Below are 16,828 nucleotides of genomic sequence, written 5' to 3'. Positions count from 1 at the left end.
CCGGCAAAATCATTAATTTCGTATTTATTACGGAACATCGAGTCGCGTTATCAGATCGCCGAGAGGCAGAGATGCAGCGTCGGGAGACGTTACTGCCGCTTTACGAGCACCTGTTTTGATAAGGGCGAACGGCTGTTTTTCGAGGTACGAGAAAACAGTGCGAGATTGTCGTGGAAGCCGTTAAAAGCATCGTGAACGAACGCCCTTATTGGGCAGGGTTCGGACGCGGACAACCGTAAAACCTGGCGACAAAGTGAGAAACGCGCTTCATTTTACAGCCGAGTTTATGGCGACCGGCAGAGAGTCATCGGCGCCGCGATCGCGACGACTGGCCTTATCTTATCCGCGAAACGAGCGGTCGTTCCCAGCTCGTCCCTCGGCTCCTCGATTGTTTTTGCCACAAGGGTGCTGCACGTCAGTGACAGAAGTTTGCTTTTGTGGCTACACTTGGGAAAAAGAAAAGATGTGGCGATTCCATTTGAAACAACACATCGCGGACACGATGCGACGAAGTCTGGCTGGGGGACGGAGTTACGTAATCCCACCTGGTAAAATACCCCTTGCACGCCGGTGAAGTTTCATTTAATCCGTTGATGGAAAGTACTGTTAACGAGATCGAATTACGCGAGGAGATTTCTCCGGCGGCGTAATCTCCTCTGCCTTTCGATCCGGCGATTCGTGGTTTTCGTACCCTGGAATTCTTCGTCGAGGAGAATGTGCATCGAGCGGCGGTCGACCGAGCAGAGCGAGGAAAGGAGAGAAAGAGAGAGAAAGAGAATGAGACTCGGGTTGGCGCGGCACGACGAAGCAGGATGCGAGAAAGACCGTGGTAGAGGAAGAATAGGGAAGGAGAAGAGGAAAGAGAAAGAAGCAAGAGGAGAAGGTGGACCATCGTCGTCGTCGTCGTCGTCGTCGTCGTCGTCGTCGTCGTCGTCGTTGTCGAGGTCGCATAAATCGTCGCGAGTCGGATACCGAGCAGCCGAACGCAAGCCGCCATTGTCCAAGACTTTTTTTCTCCTCTCTCTCTCTCTCTCTCTTTCTCTCTTTCCCTTTCTTTCTTTCTTCCCTCAGAGCTGCTGTTACGGAGCTGCACTCTTTGCATACGCTTTAAATATCAGCGCTCTGTTCGCTTTGAGGACTCCCAGCACCACGTCTTTCCCTCTTTTGTGCTTGTTTTCGATGGTACCGGGCAACCCGAAAACGTGTCTTGCCTCGTCCTTTTGCTCCTTTTCCCTCGCTGAAACGCATCGGTTTCCTGCGATCAAACGCTATGAGCTGTACATTCAGGCTGTCCGCGTCCGTGCATCCACGCCTCTTTTCGTCTTTTTCGAAGTAGATCGTTTCGTGGATTCGTACCGATTAGGGCTCTCGCTATTGCTCGGGTCCCCGATCCTGGATACCCATTCGATCCAGCTACTTTAGATTATTTCAGACTTTGGAGCCATAAAAATGCACGAAATACGTGCAATATGCAAAATATATGAAACAATAAACGTACTCGGTATAGCACCTACTAGATAAAATAATTTTTTGCAATTATCTTGATAAAACTGTTACAAATATGTATAATATATCTTTGAATGATATAGAATCTTCTCACAAATAAATTAATTCACTTTAAATAAGTTCACTTCACGCCCATTTTTTCTTTAGAAAAGTACTCGTTTTCTTTAGAAATATAGGAAAGTATCTTTTATCTGGCTCGTGCCTCTAACCCCTTTGGTCTGTACTGGAAGTACCTTATAATCAATAACGAAATAATCGATTTACCCCTAGAGTTTAAGAAAAATAACAAACATATCGAAAGATATGTCATTCTGTACTAAACTTTTAGATTTCTGCTAAGGTTAAGTCAATTCAAACAAAAAGTTAATCGTGAACGTACAAACGTACAAGAGAGGCTTTTCGAAGAAAATTCAAATCCCGATGCTCGATTATTCAGATTCAAGTTTCGAATTGAGCTGTGCTCGGGTGCCCCGAGCTCCAATAGCGATCGATCTCGAGTTCTGTAATTGATGGCGAACAATGGTGATTGTTACGATAGTGGCAAGACTCGAAACACGTAGCTTTCGAGCCGTGCGAACCGTTATTCTCGGTTCCGAGATAGTCGCCGGGTCAAATAAAATTCCGTACAGGGTCGACGTCGCCTGAGCGTCTTCACCTCGGAAAAGCGATATATCGAGTCGTTGGAAACGGACGGGTCGAGGCTGCGCCTCTAATCTTATCCGGCCGGCGCATCGTTAGTCTTTAACGAATTTAACGACGACACTATATAAAAATCAACAGGCAGTGACGTCGTTTAAAGGTGTCCATAAAGATACAATTTGAGGACTGATACGGCCGTTAAACGAGCGCCAGCTCGAAACTTTCGTGAAGGACGGGGCCCGCGTTCCATCGAGCCAACCTCCGAGTCGACTAAAAGGACAGTCGAATTAAAATGAAGGAAATTTGTAGCGAACGCCTGGCCCAGCAACCTCGGGCGAAAAAGCATCACGGCGAAGACACGGGACACGCGGGTAGATAAAGAAACGCGGCGAATCTGTCGTCGTTCGAAGCGACGCGGCCCCGCAAAAAGTAGGATTCTTCCTTCCTCGAAGATGAAGTATTCCGCATGGCCGATACGTTTGCCTCGCGTCCCTTCTTCGTCGGGAAGAACCGCTCCGACCTTCCTTTTGCTCTCTCTCTCTCTCTCTCTCTCTCTCCCTTTCTCTCGGATCTTCGGATCTTCCCTTCTCTCCTCACGTCGTGCTTTCGCCGGACTTGCAAATTTCGCGCAGCCATCGTCTTTTCTCTCCTCTCGGAGGGGGCTTTGCATCCCCGGCCCAAACTAAGCCGAGCTATGGAGATCCGCGCGGGAAGATAGCGAGAGGAGTCTCTGCCACGGCGGGGACGAGTAGTCTCTCGCAGTCTGATTTGCGTAATTCCGTTCTTGGAATTTTATTTGTTCAACCCGCCACCCTCGTTCTGTTACACACGCCGGTCGGCCGGAGATAACAGAATCGTCCTGGTCGTCTGGCCGTGAGTTTCGCATTTTCGATATTCCGTCGGCCTCCGGGATACGTTTTTATGCGCGGAGAACAAATTTACCTCGAAGCGCGTCCGATTCTCTTAATTAAGAAGCGATGTTCGCGCGGCCGCGATAGCTATTCACGGGGATCGTTCGTTTCGGATCTCGATGACCCAGCCGGCAGGTATTCGTTTCGGTCAGCGTCGAATTAAGAGACGCGCATTAGGATCTCGCCAACGAAGAAGGGCAAAAGGGGAGAGGAAGGAATGTAGGGATGGAAAGGAGCAGCGGCTGGGCGCCGGTTTTGGTCGCGTATGGTAATCTCGGTTGGCTCGGTTGGTTCGTTTACGTCATTTGCTGACAGCGATTGTTTCATCGAAATCGCTCCTAACGATTACGGAGCGTATTCGCGTGAGATTCTTATGTTTGTTTCAACGAATCACGATCCAAATTTCATTTAATTGTAATTGTAGTTTGTTAGTGAAACATTTTTCTGAAAGATACATTTTGAATTCCAAGCGTCGATGATATTGTTGAGTTTTCTTGGAAAACGTTGTACCGAATATTCCACTCAGATGTTTCGAGCACGTTAGAATTTCGAAAGTAATGATTTCCTTGAGCATATATAAATATTTTATTTGTGATGATTATGATGGTTATTATATATGTTATTATTGTACATATTATTATTATTACACATGGTTTGTTACACTTATTCTTACTTGCGGGAAAGATATCTTGGAAAGATTTGTATCATTCCAAAGGAAAAGAGACCAATTTTTTAAATAATATTAAGAATAAAATTCTATGTGATGTTATATAATCTCAGTGTTGTCTCTGATGAGCAGATTGTGAATAATACAATTTAACTTGTTACATTGAAGCGTACGGAATCTTATTCCGGTTTTCACCGGTTGGAATTTTTTAGAACCTCGATATCTTTCTGGAATCATGCCGGAATTTTTTAAAACCGGTATTTTTCACCTCCATAATCCGTGACTACTGAGTTAGGATCACTCGCAATCATCAACGTTCAGTTTCTTCGTTATTTCATTACATTTCATTTGGAAAAGATCGCTTCAGTCCTTCGTTCTCTATGTTAGTTTACTTTCATATTTAGTCTATAAAATTGTTTCCTACAATCTTTTCTAATAACGAAATCGACTACTTTCGATGGTAATTTTCATCAGATGGCGGAAAGTTTTATTAGAGATTTAAGAAATTTGATTACTGTTGTATAAACAATATGATAATACCTAAGAAATAAGAAAATGAATACCTAATATAATAATACCTAATGAATATAATAATACCTAATGAATATAATAATACCTAAGAAATAAGAAATACATGTACAAAATATATAAACAAATTTTTAAACATACGATATATTTCTCGAGCCGCTGAAAATCACATGACGCTACAGTAACGTCGATTGTCAATGTTAAAAATCACACGTATGTTACAATTGCAGCATCGTACCGATCGTTATGCTATTAAAAACAGATATACGTATGCCTGGTACTATGATAATCGACGAAACTTGAATGAAATTTTCATTCAAACGGGTTTCGATTTGCGATCGAATGCCGTACGTATCTAAAAAAAAAAGGAAAGGAATGCTTCAGGATTGAATCGCTCGACCAAAAATAACAAGTGAAGTGAAGCGGAGAAATCAACCATCGATGTCCGAAACAAATTTCTTCTGTCAGGAAGCTCTGAATTCACGAGACAGCGCGATCGTTCCACATCTTCCTGCTCCCCCCTATCGTCCTATCTATCAGGCGGAATGCGCGATATAAATCGTGGCGCGTTAAGGACAGGAAAAGCACATCCTTCGTTGCGCGGCCACTGATCAAAGCCATCGGGTGGGGAAACCGTTTTGAATCGGCGCGGGAAAAGTGGAAACGCGCGTTGAAAAAATCGCGAGCTGTTGGCTCGTGGCTGGTCAGGAAACGACAAGTCCGCGTGCAAATGCCTCCTCGCGATCCGCTCCGTCCAGTCGAAACGCGAGTGTGCGTGCGAGCATATAGATGAGCAAGATAGAGGTGCGCTACGAGGCGCGATCGGCGCACGGAGGTTCGCGATAGAACGAGCTCCCCTTGAGAAGGGGGAGATGCGCCTCCTCGACTCTTATCTCGCGCCTTGTTATCGCCGTTTACCATCTCACGGTCTAGGGAGCGAAGGGCTCTCTATGCGATCTCTCGGTACATGCACGTGCGCGTCCATAGATCTTTTTCTCGCTCTTCCTCCGATTCTCGGCGTTTCCCCTCTGCTTCGCACCTCCTCGCAGCCCCACGGTGTTCCTTTCAGCCGAAGGGGAATTATCACGGAGTAATCCTAGACGAGATTGTTGAAAAGGTGAATGACTTCGATCCTTTAGATTTTGGACATCGAGATAATAAGTTCTGGTGATTTATCGGGGTGTGTGAGTGTTCGTCGAGATATATAAATATATTACCTCGTTAATGCTCAGGTTTCAGACATACGAACTCGTAATTGATCAACTTTCGTTGTCCTTGTCTCTTATTGTTGAAGCAAGTCGAGTTATGAATGAAGTTGTACAAGTGACGAGTCACAGGTTCGACAGTTGTTCGAGTAAATGAGAGTAAGATGCAAGAAGAGAGCTAACGAGCCTTTTAGAAGAACTCTATCTTAGAAGAACATATTTTTTCCTTTCAATCCTGCACTTGAATTTTCGCGAGATTTCGCAGTGTAGTGAGAATTTTACAGCAAAAATTTTTTAACAGCAATGAAAGATATCGTATAATATTTTATAGATTGAAGCAAGAATTAGCGGGTCAGGATTTACGTCTGAAAAACGAAAATTACATTCTGCAAACGAGTCCCGAAATAACAGATAATCTAGATGTATCCAGATCGTTACACACCTCCAACAGTTTATCTGTAATTTTCTAATCGCAATGGCCGTGGAGCACACGCACGATACGCGTACGATAGTTGGTGATAGAAGGTTAGCGCGGCACAAGGCACGATACTAGACAACGGTAGCTAATGTTCAGCGGCATTTTATTTTCGCTTGGCTGCAAGCTGCGCAACCTTATTGTCGCCGTCCATTGTCTTGTCGTTCTTGCCGCCCTCCGTTTCTAAACCTTCTCTTCTTCTTCTTCTTCTTCTTCTTCTTCTTCTTCTTCTTTTTCTTCTTCTTCTTCCCTTCGTGTACACTCGTCGACCATACCAGACCATTTAGCCGCATCTGCGGACCGAGACGTTTTACGCGTGTACGAAGCTCTATTCGTTTGTTTACCGGTCTCGATGCCTGCATTTCTTGCGCTATTGTGCGCCGCGAAACACGCTCGCTCCTCTCGTACTTGCCGCGTACTAAACGCGGCGGCGATCCCCACCATCGCGAACTCTCGCGCACAGTCGTACCGAGATTCGCGCGGTGTTGGAGAGAGAATCTTGAAATCTCGAGGATCAGACGATCGATTCACGAATAAGTACGTAACGTGTACATCACGAAACGCGAAACACGGAACAGCGTGTATCATCGTAAGAAAACGAAGAACGAGCGTCGAAGAGAAGTCCCGGAGAAGTTTAGAGCGAAAGGAGAGAGAACGATGGGAAGATTGGCGTCACCGGGGGAGAGAGAACGACTCGAGACCCCCGTCAGCGACAGCATACCTCTGCCGCGGTATCGTTTCTTCATCGCATTCGTCGCGTCGCTCGACGCTACCACGACTCATGGCTAATCATCATTATTTAATTACGAGTCCGTTTTTCGTTGGGCGACGGTGGAGTATCGGTGGAGTTCGCCGAGGCACGTCCCGTATCGTCGGCCCGTTCGTCCAACGTAAATTCGTAAATCTGTTTTACGAGGCCTCGCCGCACCCCTCCAGGAATTCCAGACACGTATCGCCGCTTACGGAGTTTTCGCGTGCAATTTTACGATTCCCGCGAAATCTATTCGGATTTTTCCCCTCTATTTCCATTCAATTCGTATATTTTTTTCCACAAATTTGATCACGCGTCGTTTCTCTAATTAACGAACGGCCGATTCGATCGTTTTCGCCGGGCGTCAAGCCCGATCGCGCCCTATCTCGATCGTCGCTATTACCGGGGCTACCTCGTCCAATTAAAAATCCACCAATTTATGCAAACGGCCGGGCTTTTATTGGCTGCCGGCCGGGCGCAGCTCGAGGCATTCCGAAATGGATCGCTGGATACCGCCGGCTCGGAGGGAATCGCACGCGTGAAATCGAGAGAGCCGACGCCTTCTAGTCGGAGCGGAATAGCATGGCAATTCGGTGGTCGGTAAACTGGTCGCGAGGGGGCCGTTTCAAACCTCACGGCCGAGAGGGAGGAACGAGGTGACAAAGTATTCACTCGGGGCGATTACGAGGTTTGCTCGGCGCGGTTGTAAAGGCGCGCACCTCGTTTTGCGTGGTTTCAGAGGATGGGGGGAGCTAGCGCGGCGACTCGCCCTGAGGACGATCGAGCCACGGCGATCGGAGTCAGTCAGGCCAGCTACCGACCGATCTCGAGTGGGATGGCCCGTTACGAGCTAATTAGCAAAATAAGAGAAACTCTCTCTGTGAGGTATACGCGGAGCGTCGTGGCAGCAGCGTAGGCAAGAGAACACGCGCGTCCTTATACGGCGTGATCGAATCGTCAGTCTGTAATTTATCGCGAGTTTTCTTAACCCGGAATGCACCGCCACGTGAAACTCGGTACACCGGTTTTTTTTTTTCCCCCTCCACGCTCCATGTTTTCTTCTTTTCCTTCTTCATCGACCAATCGGCCGGCAATTAAACGCGATACTTAGTAGATATAATATCGTCCGTAGTGCGTTACACTCTGGCGATCTCTTACAACGTCCCGTCGAAAATGATGCTTAATCGGCTCGCGACGATGATTATAAACGAACATCGCGCCGCGTTCCTTCGATAATCGCTGTTTCTGATTCAACGAACGAAAACGTTTAGTAGGTTCTTTTTTCCTCTTTCTTTTTTTTTTTTTTTTTTTTTGTTGTCTGTCGCGAGAAAACTGCGATCAACACCTATAAATAGCCTGGCGTTACGCGAGGATTCGTGTCGAGGAAACGTAACGATTCGCGGGAAAATTGCAGATTCACTAGAAAGATCGGAGGAGACTGTCAGCAGGCTTCGATCGTTTTTCTTTACGTTGCTCGTTTCCTATCGGCGTACGCAATTTTTTTCCTGTAATGACGAGTATACTCGTCTGTACGTAAAATATCTTTTGTGATAGAGATAAAAAATATTTGTAAATTTTAGAATATTTTGAGACTTGTCTGGTTCCTTTCGCATCATTTCTAAATATTTTCTTGCTACTAATGCTAATTAATATCAATTAAAGAAAGAAACTAGTGCTATTTCCCGCACGTACTCTGTGTTTCGACGAATGTGCAATCGTCGTCGCGTCGTACCAAAATCGGATCAATGTATTCAGATGGAGTTACGGTGGGTGAATGGTGTGACAAGAGGGATGTGCGTTACATATTGACGGAATTTTCTAATATAACGACAAACTATATACGACGAGGAGAAAAGAAATAAAAAAGAAATCTCTTTCCGTATTACATCCCGGTGAACATCCACGATATTTCCGACGCAGCGAACGAGTTGAAGCGGACCAACGCGTTCGCCTACCGGGTTTTCTTCTAGACGAGAATGCGTCGTAGCTAAGCGACGAACTGTGAACGCTCGGTATCGACCAGCACGGTTTTTACAGTGGCGATTCGATGCAGCGCGGTGTATCGGCGGCTCGTTTGCACGAGGGTGGCGAGCGGGCGCATCACCCACGGTGACTATCGGCCGACGAAAAACAAATGGCGGTGTTCATCCCCGCTCGCGCGCGGCCTCGGTATTCGTCGGAGCCAAGCCGAGCGAAGCGGAGCGAGCGAGTGTTTGCACGTGAGAAAGAGCCGGGCGGAAGCAGGACGAGCCTATGTCCGCGCGCGAGCGAGACGGAGAGCAAGAAAAGGAGCACGGGAACCGGGAGTCAAGGAACTAGAAATGAATTCCGTTTGTGCGATTGAGAGAGGGCGAGGCGGCGAACGGCGGAGCCGAGGCAGACGGCCACAGCCGGGATAAAAAGGGCTTGGGCACGACGTTGGTCGCGAGGTACACGCCGCAGAGGGTTGCCTTGCCTCTCGTAGTGGACCGAGCCAGACAGAAGGAAAGAGTCAACCAGATGGCACGAGAGAGAGAGAGAGAGAGAGAGAAACCCAAGGGCGCAGCGGATAGAAAAGAGGATGCCGGGCAAACGGAACTCGGGGCGTAAAGGGAGACGCGGATAGATTGTAAATAAGAGAGCGAGCGCGCGGGATTATTCTTGAATCGCGCAGCTTCTCCTCGACGAGTTTCTGCAACGGCCCGATGTTGCCTGTGCGCCAGAGGGCACGTTGCGGTACGAGGTGTCGCGCACGTGTACGCACGCGTACGCACGGCCAACAACCGATCGCGAGTGGTATCGATCGGTTGACCATTGACTGGAACCTCCGTGCAGCCTCCAGTCGCCTTCCCCTTTGCGATTCGCCTTCACCTGCCACGAACGCTAACGGTTTTCGAAAATTTATCGTAACGCGGAGTATATCCCGACAACAACGTTTTAAGTATCGGTCGCTGTCAATAGGATCGGACGTTTAGTCGGGGTAATTAAGCGAATTTGCATTGCTAATGGAATTTTACGATCGGGGAGATTGAGAGATTATAGGGAATCTAATGTCGGATCTGTGTTCCGACGGTCGGAAACAACGAGAACCGATCAGATACACGTACGTCGTTAATGCGATACATTACCGAACGCGAATAAATATCTCGTTCTCGGTGGTTTCCTGTCGAGAGATACCGTGGCGGTAGCCACGCGAAAACGTGGAATCTTTTTCGAATCGGCGCAAAAGATAAAGAAGAAGAAACGAAAGCAGCTTACGTCCGGAAGCTGTTCGCGGAACTCGTGTCACGCGTATTTTCACGGCCGGACGCTGTGCGACGCAGCGACGACTGAACGACGACGAGAGGACGCGAAAGGGCGAGAATCAGTAATGAGTACGTTACGGGTTCCTCGACTGGCTCGGGTATCGCGGCAAAAACTCGCTCTGGATTCGATCCACGATGCACGGAGACGAACGCGCAAGGGGGAGCGGAAAGAGAGAAGAAAGGTGGAGGCAAGGAAAACGAGAGTAGAGGTTAAAGGAACAGGAGAGATGGGAGAGGGAGGAGGAGAAGGGCCAGACGTGGGCCACGAGAGCTGGAAGGGACCGGGCTGGACCAGCGATCTTCGCGAATTAATCAAATACGCGGGCGATTTGTCTTCGTTACACCCACGTGGGCACCCCGGAGGGACGCCTGTGTAACCGGGGTGACGAAGCCCTCTCGACTCGGCACCGCGGGTGAAAAACCCGTTCACCGACCGCGTCCACCGCTCCCATTGCGATTTATTCGTTCGATGATCGGACTGGAGGGTAGGGGAGGTGACGGGCTTGATTTTCGCGTTGATTCCTCGTGCAAGCCGAAATGGCCCATAAAATAGCGATAACGTCTAACTTGAACGTCACCTTCTACTTAACTGTCGTTGGTCGTTGTCGCAATTACAAGTTGACGATCAGCGAACGCGAATAAGACTGTCACATACCTGTGTCGAGTTAAATTCGATTCAATAATTGCAATGAACCGTGCACAAGTCTTGTGATTGATTCCACTTCGATACTTAATAACGGAGGCTACACTTCAATACTTTGGTAACGATGGAGATTCACTTGATCGATTATGATTCTATTGATTCTACCAATTTTACCAATTCTACCCGCTTGCAATTAGTCTGTTTTATCTTAACGTATCTTAACTTGGCGATCTGGCTAGTTCTTCCTAGCCAATTATACTTGCCTGACGACACTGATCGTTCCAGATGCTTCTAGGACAGTTCAAAGATGGTTTATTATCAAGAACCAGGCTCGCGGTATCAGTAAACAGAATCTTTGATCTACCAAACATATATATACAGGGTGTTTCGTAACTTGTGGGACCCACTTCGGAAGCTGATTGTACGCCTAAAAAAGTCATACAAATATATATCCTATCTGTCTTCGTTTATGAGACATAATGAATTATATAAACAGAGCAAACTCTAGTAAGCCAGTTTTACCAGGGATGGTATGTATATTGAATTTTCATAATAATCATAATTGGGATGAAGAAAACAAACACGTTATTGCGCATTCAAGACATCAACACACCAGTTCAGTTTAAATGTATGGGCAGGAATAATTGATAAATGTATTTGAATTGTCGAAAGAACAATGTACAGACTTAGATCATGACTCGTCGCTCGAGAATGTTTCGCAGGGAGGATCGCGTTTGTTTGTACGAAACGCGCTGGCGATTGCAGGCGAGACGCACGGGCCTCGGACGTGGCTCGAAAACGCGTCCGGAGATTCAGCCGTATCGGGACGCGAAGTAAATCGTAATTACACACGAAGAGTAGTACCGGGATCGGCAGCGAGACTCGATGGAAAAAGATCACGTGGACGTTTAATAACACAGGCACCGAATGCCGATGGGTGTATGTACTCGGCGTGTCGATGCGCGCGTGTACGCGTACGTACGTCGCTACCGTCGTCGTGTGTGCACGCTCTGTTTCACAATTATACTTGGCGGTGTGCACAATTTCGTACGAGACTGCTTACATTCGCGCGCGCGAAAACCCGCGCGTCGGTATTCCCCGAAGCGGAGCCGGGCCTGCACGTACGCGGCTCAACATTTACATGCGCGCGGGGACGAGTTTACAGCAATTTTAATAACACGGCTATCGAGCGCCGGTAAGCATAAGTTTCGGTCGGCCGTGCTGGCGTGAGTTCGCGCGCGCACACGCGGATCGATATCCATCCTCGTGGCTCGAAGCGAGAAACGTCGCGCAGCCGCCTGTTAATTTCACTCGTCTATCGACGGTTAAAACAGTGCTCGGTTTTTAGTTGGAACGGCTCGCGTGGGATAATAGCGCGAACCGGTGGATTTCGCGTATTTATCGGGCAGTCACGGGGGCTATTAGAGAGGCAGCGAAATGGAATGGGAATAAATAGCGATCTATAAATTATGCCGTGCACGTACGCGAACGAGCACCATCTTTGAGGCAGAGCCTGTACGACCAACGTTGCCCGACACGATACGACGCCGGCCAACGGAGACGACGTTACCGGATATCGTGGAAATGGAATCGCTCGCGGCTACCTTCCACGTAAACCCACGAAGGCGGTGCTTGCTCCGCGTCCCTGTCTACCAGGTTTTTCCTCCGGCTCGCCGAGGAAAAACTCGATCGGTTCCATGGGAGACACACGATCGCGACGCGGTAGATCCAAGGCGTTTGTCGAAACCTATCCACCATCTAGAGACCATCTTGCCTCTCTGACTCTCGTCTCTACCCGCGCCACTCCCTTTTTCGGATCGAAGTGCGGTCGGTCGATCGATCGATCGATCGATCGATCGATCGCGGCAATTATCGAGCGGCATCTCGCGAAGAAAAAATGAATCCACGGTGTGTACAGTGGGTATCGATTTGTAGATGGAAAAAATTAGTTCGTCGAGAGGGGGGGAGAGAGAGTACGTCGGGCCGTGACAAAGAGCCGATCGATCGAGTTAAATGTCACGGAGTGATTCGCCAAGTAACCGGCGAGACAAAGCCGTAACGGTTCTAGGAGGCGCGTTCAATAGCGTTCAATGGCGAGCAGAACGCGAAAACGATCTAGAAGACTAACGCAAGAACAATGCCACGTGGGATTCCGCGGAACATCCCTACGGTTCTTGGCACGTTCGAACGTGGGCGGACAGGGAACGGCACTCGTTATGCAGGAAACATGCCCTGCACTCTGCCGTGCGATCGTTCATCGTGCGATCGCGTCTGCCAGCGGTAATGATCGCTTGATTTGCTTATTAATTGATTTTAGACGCGTTACGTGTGTATCTAATTGCGAGTAGCGGTTGTTACTTTTGATCGTGACCGCAGGCGTTTGCTCGAGAATAATACCCTAACGAGATACAGTAATAGAAAATTTAAAAAAATAAAAGAGAGAGAAAGGGGAATAAATAAAGAGGAATATCGAAGAGCTTTGTTTTAAACATAGTATTTGATAATCCTACTTATTGAATTTCGATAATAATTATAACATATACGTTTGATGGTAAAAATATCGATCTTTTCTTATCGTCCCGAAAGAGATAAAGAATTGTGCTAGAATTACCGACGATCAAAGCACAAAGTTTCTATCAGAGACGTTAAAATAAATGAGACAGAAAATATATCTTTATAGTACAACAGGATACACAAACTTTTATTTATGTATTTTATGGAGGATCATTCAAGTCTCCAAAAATATACTGTTTTATATCTTTAAAATATTTAACAAAAATCATTTTGACCATTTTGGTTGTCAATTCTAGTGTCAAACGAAAGCTAAAGGTCTTCTGCAAGGATGTTGCGGTTCTCGAAAATAAATAGATGTTGACTTACTGATAATAATATTATTAAATAATATTAAATAATATTAAACGCGTTGACTCTTCCGTGCGTTATACGTTCTCTTCTGCCACGTTCCGTGCATCGCGCGTTTTCATTTGAAGCACGCGAATCAGCATCATTCACAGAGTGAATTTTACTTAAAAAACGTCGCGAGATGAAACTAACGTAATTTAAACGGTCGTGTTTATTCATTGCGAATTATAAAACGCTCGAGGCCTGGACAGCGAACGCGTTAATGCCGTAACGGTGGCGACCAAGTAAGCATCGGTCGACACGCGGACGTTAAAAATGATACGTTACGTTTCCTCCGTTCGACCGGAGGTAATCGATCATTGGCCGTTTCCTACTACTATTCCATTCGTTTTCACTGCCGTGGAAATTAACCGGGCCGAAGATGTTTCGGTATGCGTGCGCACGGTAATTGGCAGAGTCATTAAAGGATGATGCGCGCGATCCGCTTTTGCAGAACAGTGTTTAACGAAATCGCGGTCATTCGATTCAATCAATCGATCACACCGCTCGGGACGGCGAATCGCGCACCGGTAGTGATTGCCAGGATTTTCGTGCAATTTGCACCCCGAGTGAGCGAAAGAGAGAGAGAGAGAGAGAGAGAGAGAGAGAGAGAGAGTGAGCGGAAAAGAGCAAAATGGCGCACACGTGAGAACAAGCCAAAGTTATAATTAACGAGCAGCTTGCTTATATAGTATCTCGAATACTTTTTCGTCATTTTTGCGCTTTCAGTCTTCTCCCTCCCCCCTCTTTCCCTCCCCTCGCCGGCCGTTTCCGCCCTTTCTTCTCGTGTTTCTTCCTTTTTTCTTTTTTTTTTCTTTTTCTTCGAGAGAGAGAGAAACGAACCGACGAACTCTTCGTCCGCTAAGGTCGAGGAAAGAAAAAACGAAAAAAAGGGAAAAAGAAAAAATTAAATACAAGGTTTGCATCGCTCCATCGCAGCCCTTCCCTCCTCCGTCGCTCAGATTCAAGCTTCCGACGCTTGTTGCTCTTAAAACGATCGTCATTACTTAAAAGAAAAGTACAAAGAAAAAGCCACTTTGTAGCCATTTAACAACGATAATAACTGTGTTCGCAGGTGAACGGGCAATCAGATTTTATTTGGCGAAGGAAGAACCGGATCTAACGATGGACCCCAATACCGGCATGATCCGCGTTCGCCTTCCGTTGGATCGTGAAACGCGGGACAAGTATATCCTGAGCGTGGAGGCGCGCAATGGAATTTCCGTGGGCTACTGTCAGGTAACTACTACCGTCGTGTCAGTGAAATCGCGATTACCGACCATTCCTAGGACCTGGAGCGATCTGATGGCGACGCATTGTTTCGCGCAGGTGGAATTGAACGTGGAGGACGTGAACGACAACGCGCCGACCTTTCCGACCAGCAGCGTGCGCATTTCGGTGCCGGAGTCGCATCCCCTGCATTCGGCGCTGTACGTGGCACACGCGACCGATCCGGACGTCGTCCCATCCCACCCGATACGCTACGTCCTTGGTCAGAACAGCAACGACCTGTTCGGAATAGACGGCCGGTCGGGAGAGCTCTATTTAGCCAGGAGATTGGATTACGAGACTCAGCAGAGGCACGGCCTTCTGATAAGAGCGTTGGACGGTGCCGGCCTCTCCGCGAATCTCAGCCTGAGCGTCGAGGTGCAGGACGTGAATGACAACCCCCCAGTGTTCGAGAGGAACGAGTATCACGTGGAGGTTCCCGAAGGCGCCAGGCTCGATTCTCAAGTGAGAAAAATCTTCATTACACGCCCGTCACGCGGGCATTTGTTTGTCGAGGAGACGTGGATGCGGTAGGATCTTCTTTCGCGGAAGGGAGCGAGGAAGTTGCATCGCGGAGTATACGTACATGGAAATGTGCACAGGACGGAGAAAGAATGGCAGGGTTGGAAAGAGAAATTCTGGATCGACGGAGAGCAGAGAGAAAGAGAGAGAGAGAGAGAGAGATAAAAAAAGGAGGAGGAGAAGGAAGAGGGATTTAACAACCTTTCTCCGCATCCTTGTTCCTCGTACTCTTTTTGTTTTTCAAATTCGTCTTCGCCAAGCGTAATTTCATCCGGCGGGACAACCAGGAAGACCATCCATGCTGAACCTTTACTCCCACTCGGATCGATGATCATCTCCCCCTTCTCCACCTTCTCCTCCTGCTTCTTCTTCCTCTTCTTTCGTCCTCCTTCTCCTTCTTCATTTTCGTTCTTCTTCGATTAGACACGGCGAATAGAATGGAAGAAGAAGAAGAAGAAGAAGACGTTGACTCATCGAGTTCACCTTGTCAGCGGAGAACAGAAACGAATTAGCTTGAACGGCGGAGCGCGCGAAAGATTAGTGATGCGGATTGCGAGGTTACTAGATAGACCAGTTCGGTGGAAGGATTGATAGAGTATAACTGATAGTTTGATAGAGGAACGCGCGGTACGTTGTTACGCGATACGTGCACACACGTATGCCCGCTTGCATGGCGTCTGTGGTGTATCGCCGTGCCTCTATGGAGTCGGAATACACGGGATTGATAGGTAATCGTTGATAGGCTTAACAGAAACGCACCGTGCAGCTGCCCGTTTTATGAACAACCGATGCTGGTTATCCCGCCTGAAAGGGTTATTTATCGTGGTTAAACACCATTACCGACGGGCTTAGAACGAAAATTCCTCTCTCTATCCCGTGAAATCTTTCGTTGTCGGTATCCGAGGCTGCCGCCGAGACGTCGAAACCCGCGATCACGGATACGACCATTTATTTATCTCGTCCCTTCGAGAGGAGAGGTTCGTCTAATTGTCCAATTGAACAATGGCTAACAAAGTAACGTCTTACTCAGTTGCCGTTTCAGACGCGCAGTTTTCCTTTTCTTTTCTTTTCTTTTCTTTTTTTTTTCTAAATGTAAAGACAAAGACAAAGTGGAACGCAATTGGGAAAGAGAGTCATTAGCTGTTGGCGTGTACGAGCAGCGATATCTAGCGGTGAAACGAGCGACGAACAACGAATCCTCGCGCTGGTAGCCACAACGGAGGAACGTAATCCCGAATACGAGGATACCGATGACGAATGGCCGAGAGATCGTTGCAGCGAGATAGGCCCGTTAAATGACGTCACATTTTTAATACAACGGATACACGGAGGGTACGATAGAACGGAGACGACGACGACGAAGAGGACGACGACGACGACGAGGAGAAGAAGAACCGCGCGCACGTTTCTCTCTTCCTCTTTCTTTCTTCCTTCGCCACTCGATCTCTCATTGCATCTTTCTCCCGACGCGGTGTACACGTATATATCGGTGGTATCTATCGGCGAAACAGATCTGTGAGCTGTCGG

At 47.6% G+C, this 16,828-nt stretch overlaps 1 protein-coding gene across 2 annotated transcripts in view; it reads left to right on the top strand.

The window, feature by feature from the left end:
- LOC122530312 (protein dachsous) overlaps positions 1-16,828 on the top strand; it is a 281,900-nt gene that overhangs the window by 238,509 nt on the left and 26,563 nt on the right. For both annotated transcript variants that reach the window (XM_043657148.1, XM_043657149.1), the window contains exons 4-5: positions 14,586-14,749; positions 14,840-15,244. In XM_043657148.1, the coding sequence (XP_043513083.1) occupies positions 14,586-14,749; positions 14,840-15,244 (569 nt within the window). The remainder of the gene's footprint in view (positions 1-14,585; positions 14,750-14,839; positions 15,245-16,828) is intronic.

This window comes from Frieseomelitta varia, unplaced genomic scaffold, assembly GCF_011392965.1.
Source record: "Frieseomelitta varia isolate USP_RPSP 00005682 unplaced genomic scaffold, Fvar_1.2 scaffold_338, whole genome shotgun sequence".
Classification (NCBI taxonomy): domain Eukaryota; kingdom Metazoa; phylum Arthropoda; class Insecta; order Hymenoptera; family Apidae; genus Frieseomelitta; species Frieseomelitta varia.
This window is presented reverse-complemented; position numbering and strand designations above follow the sequence as displayed.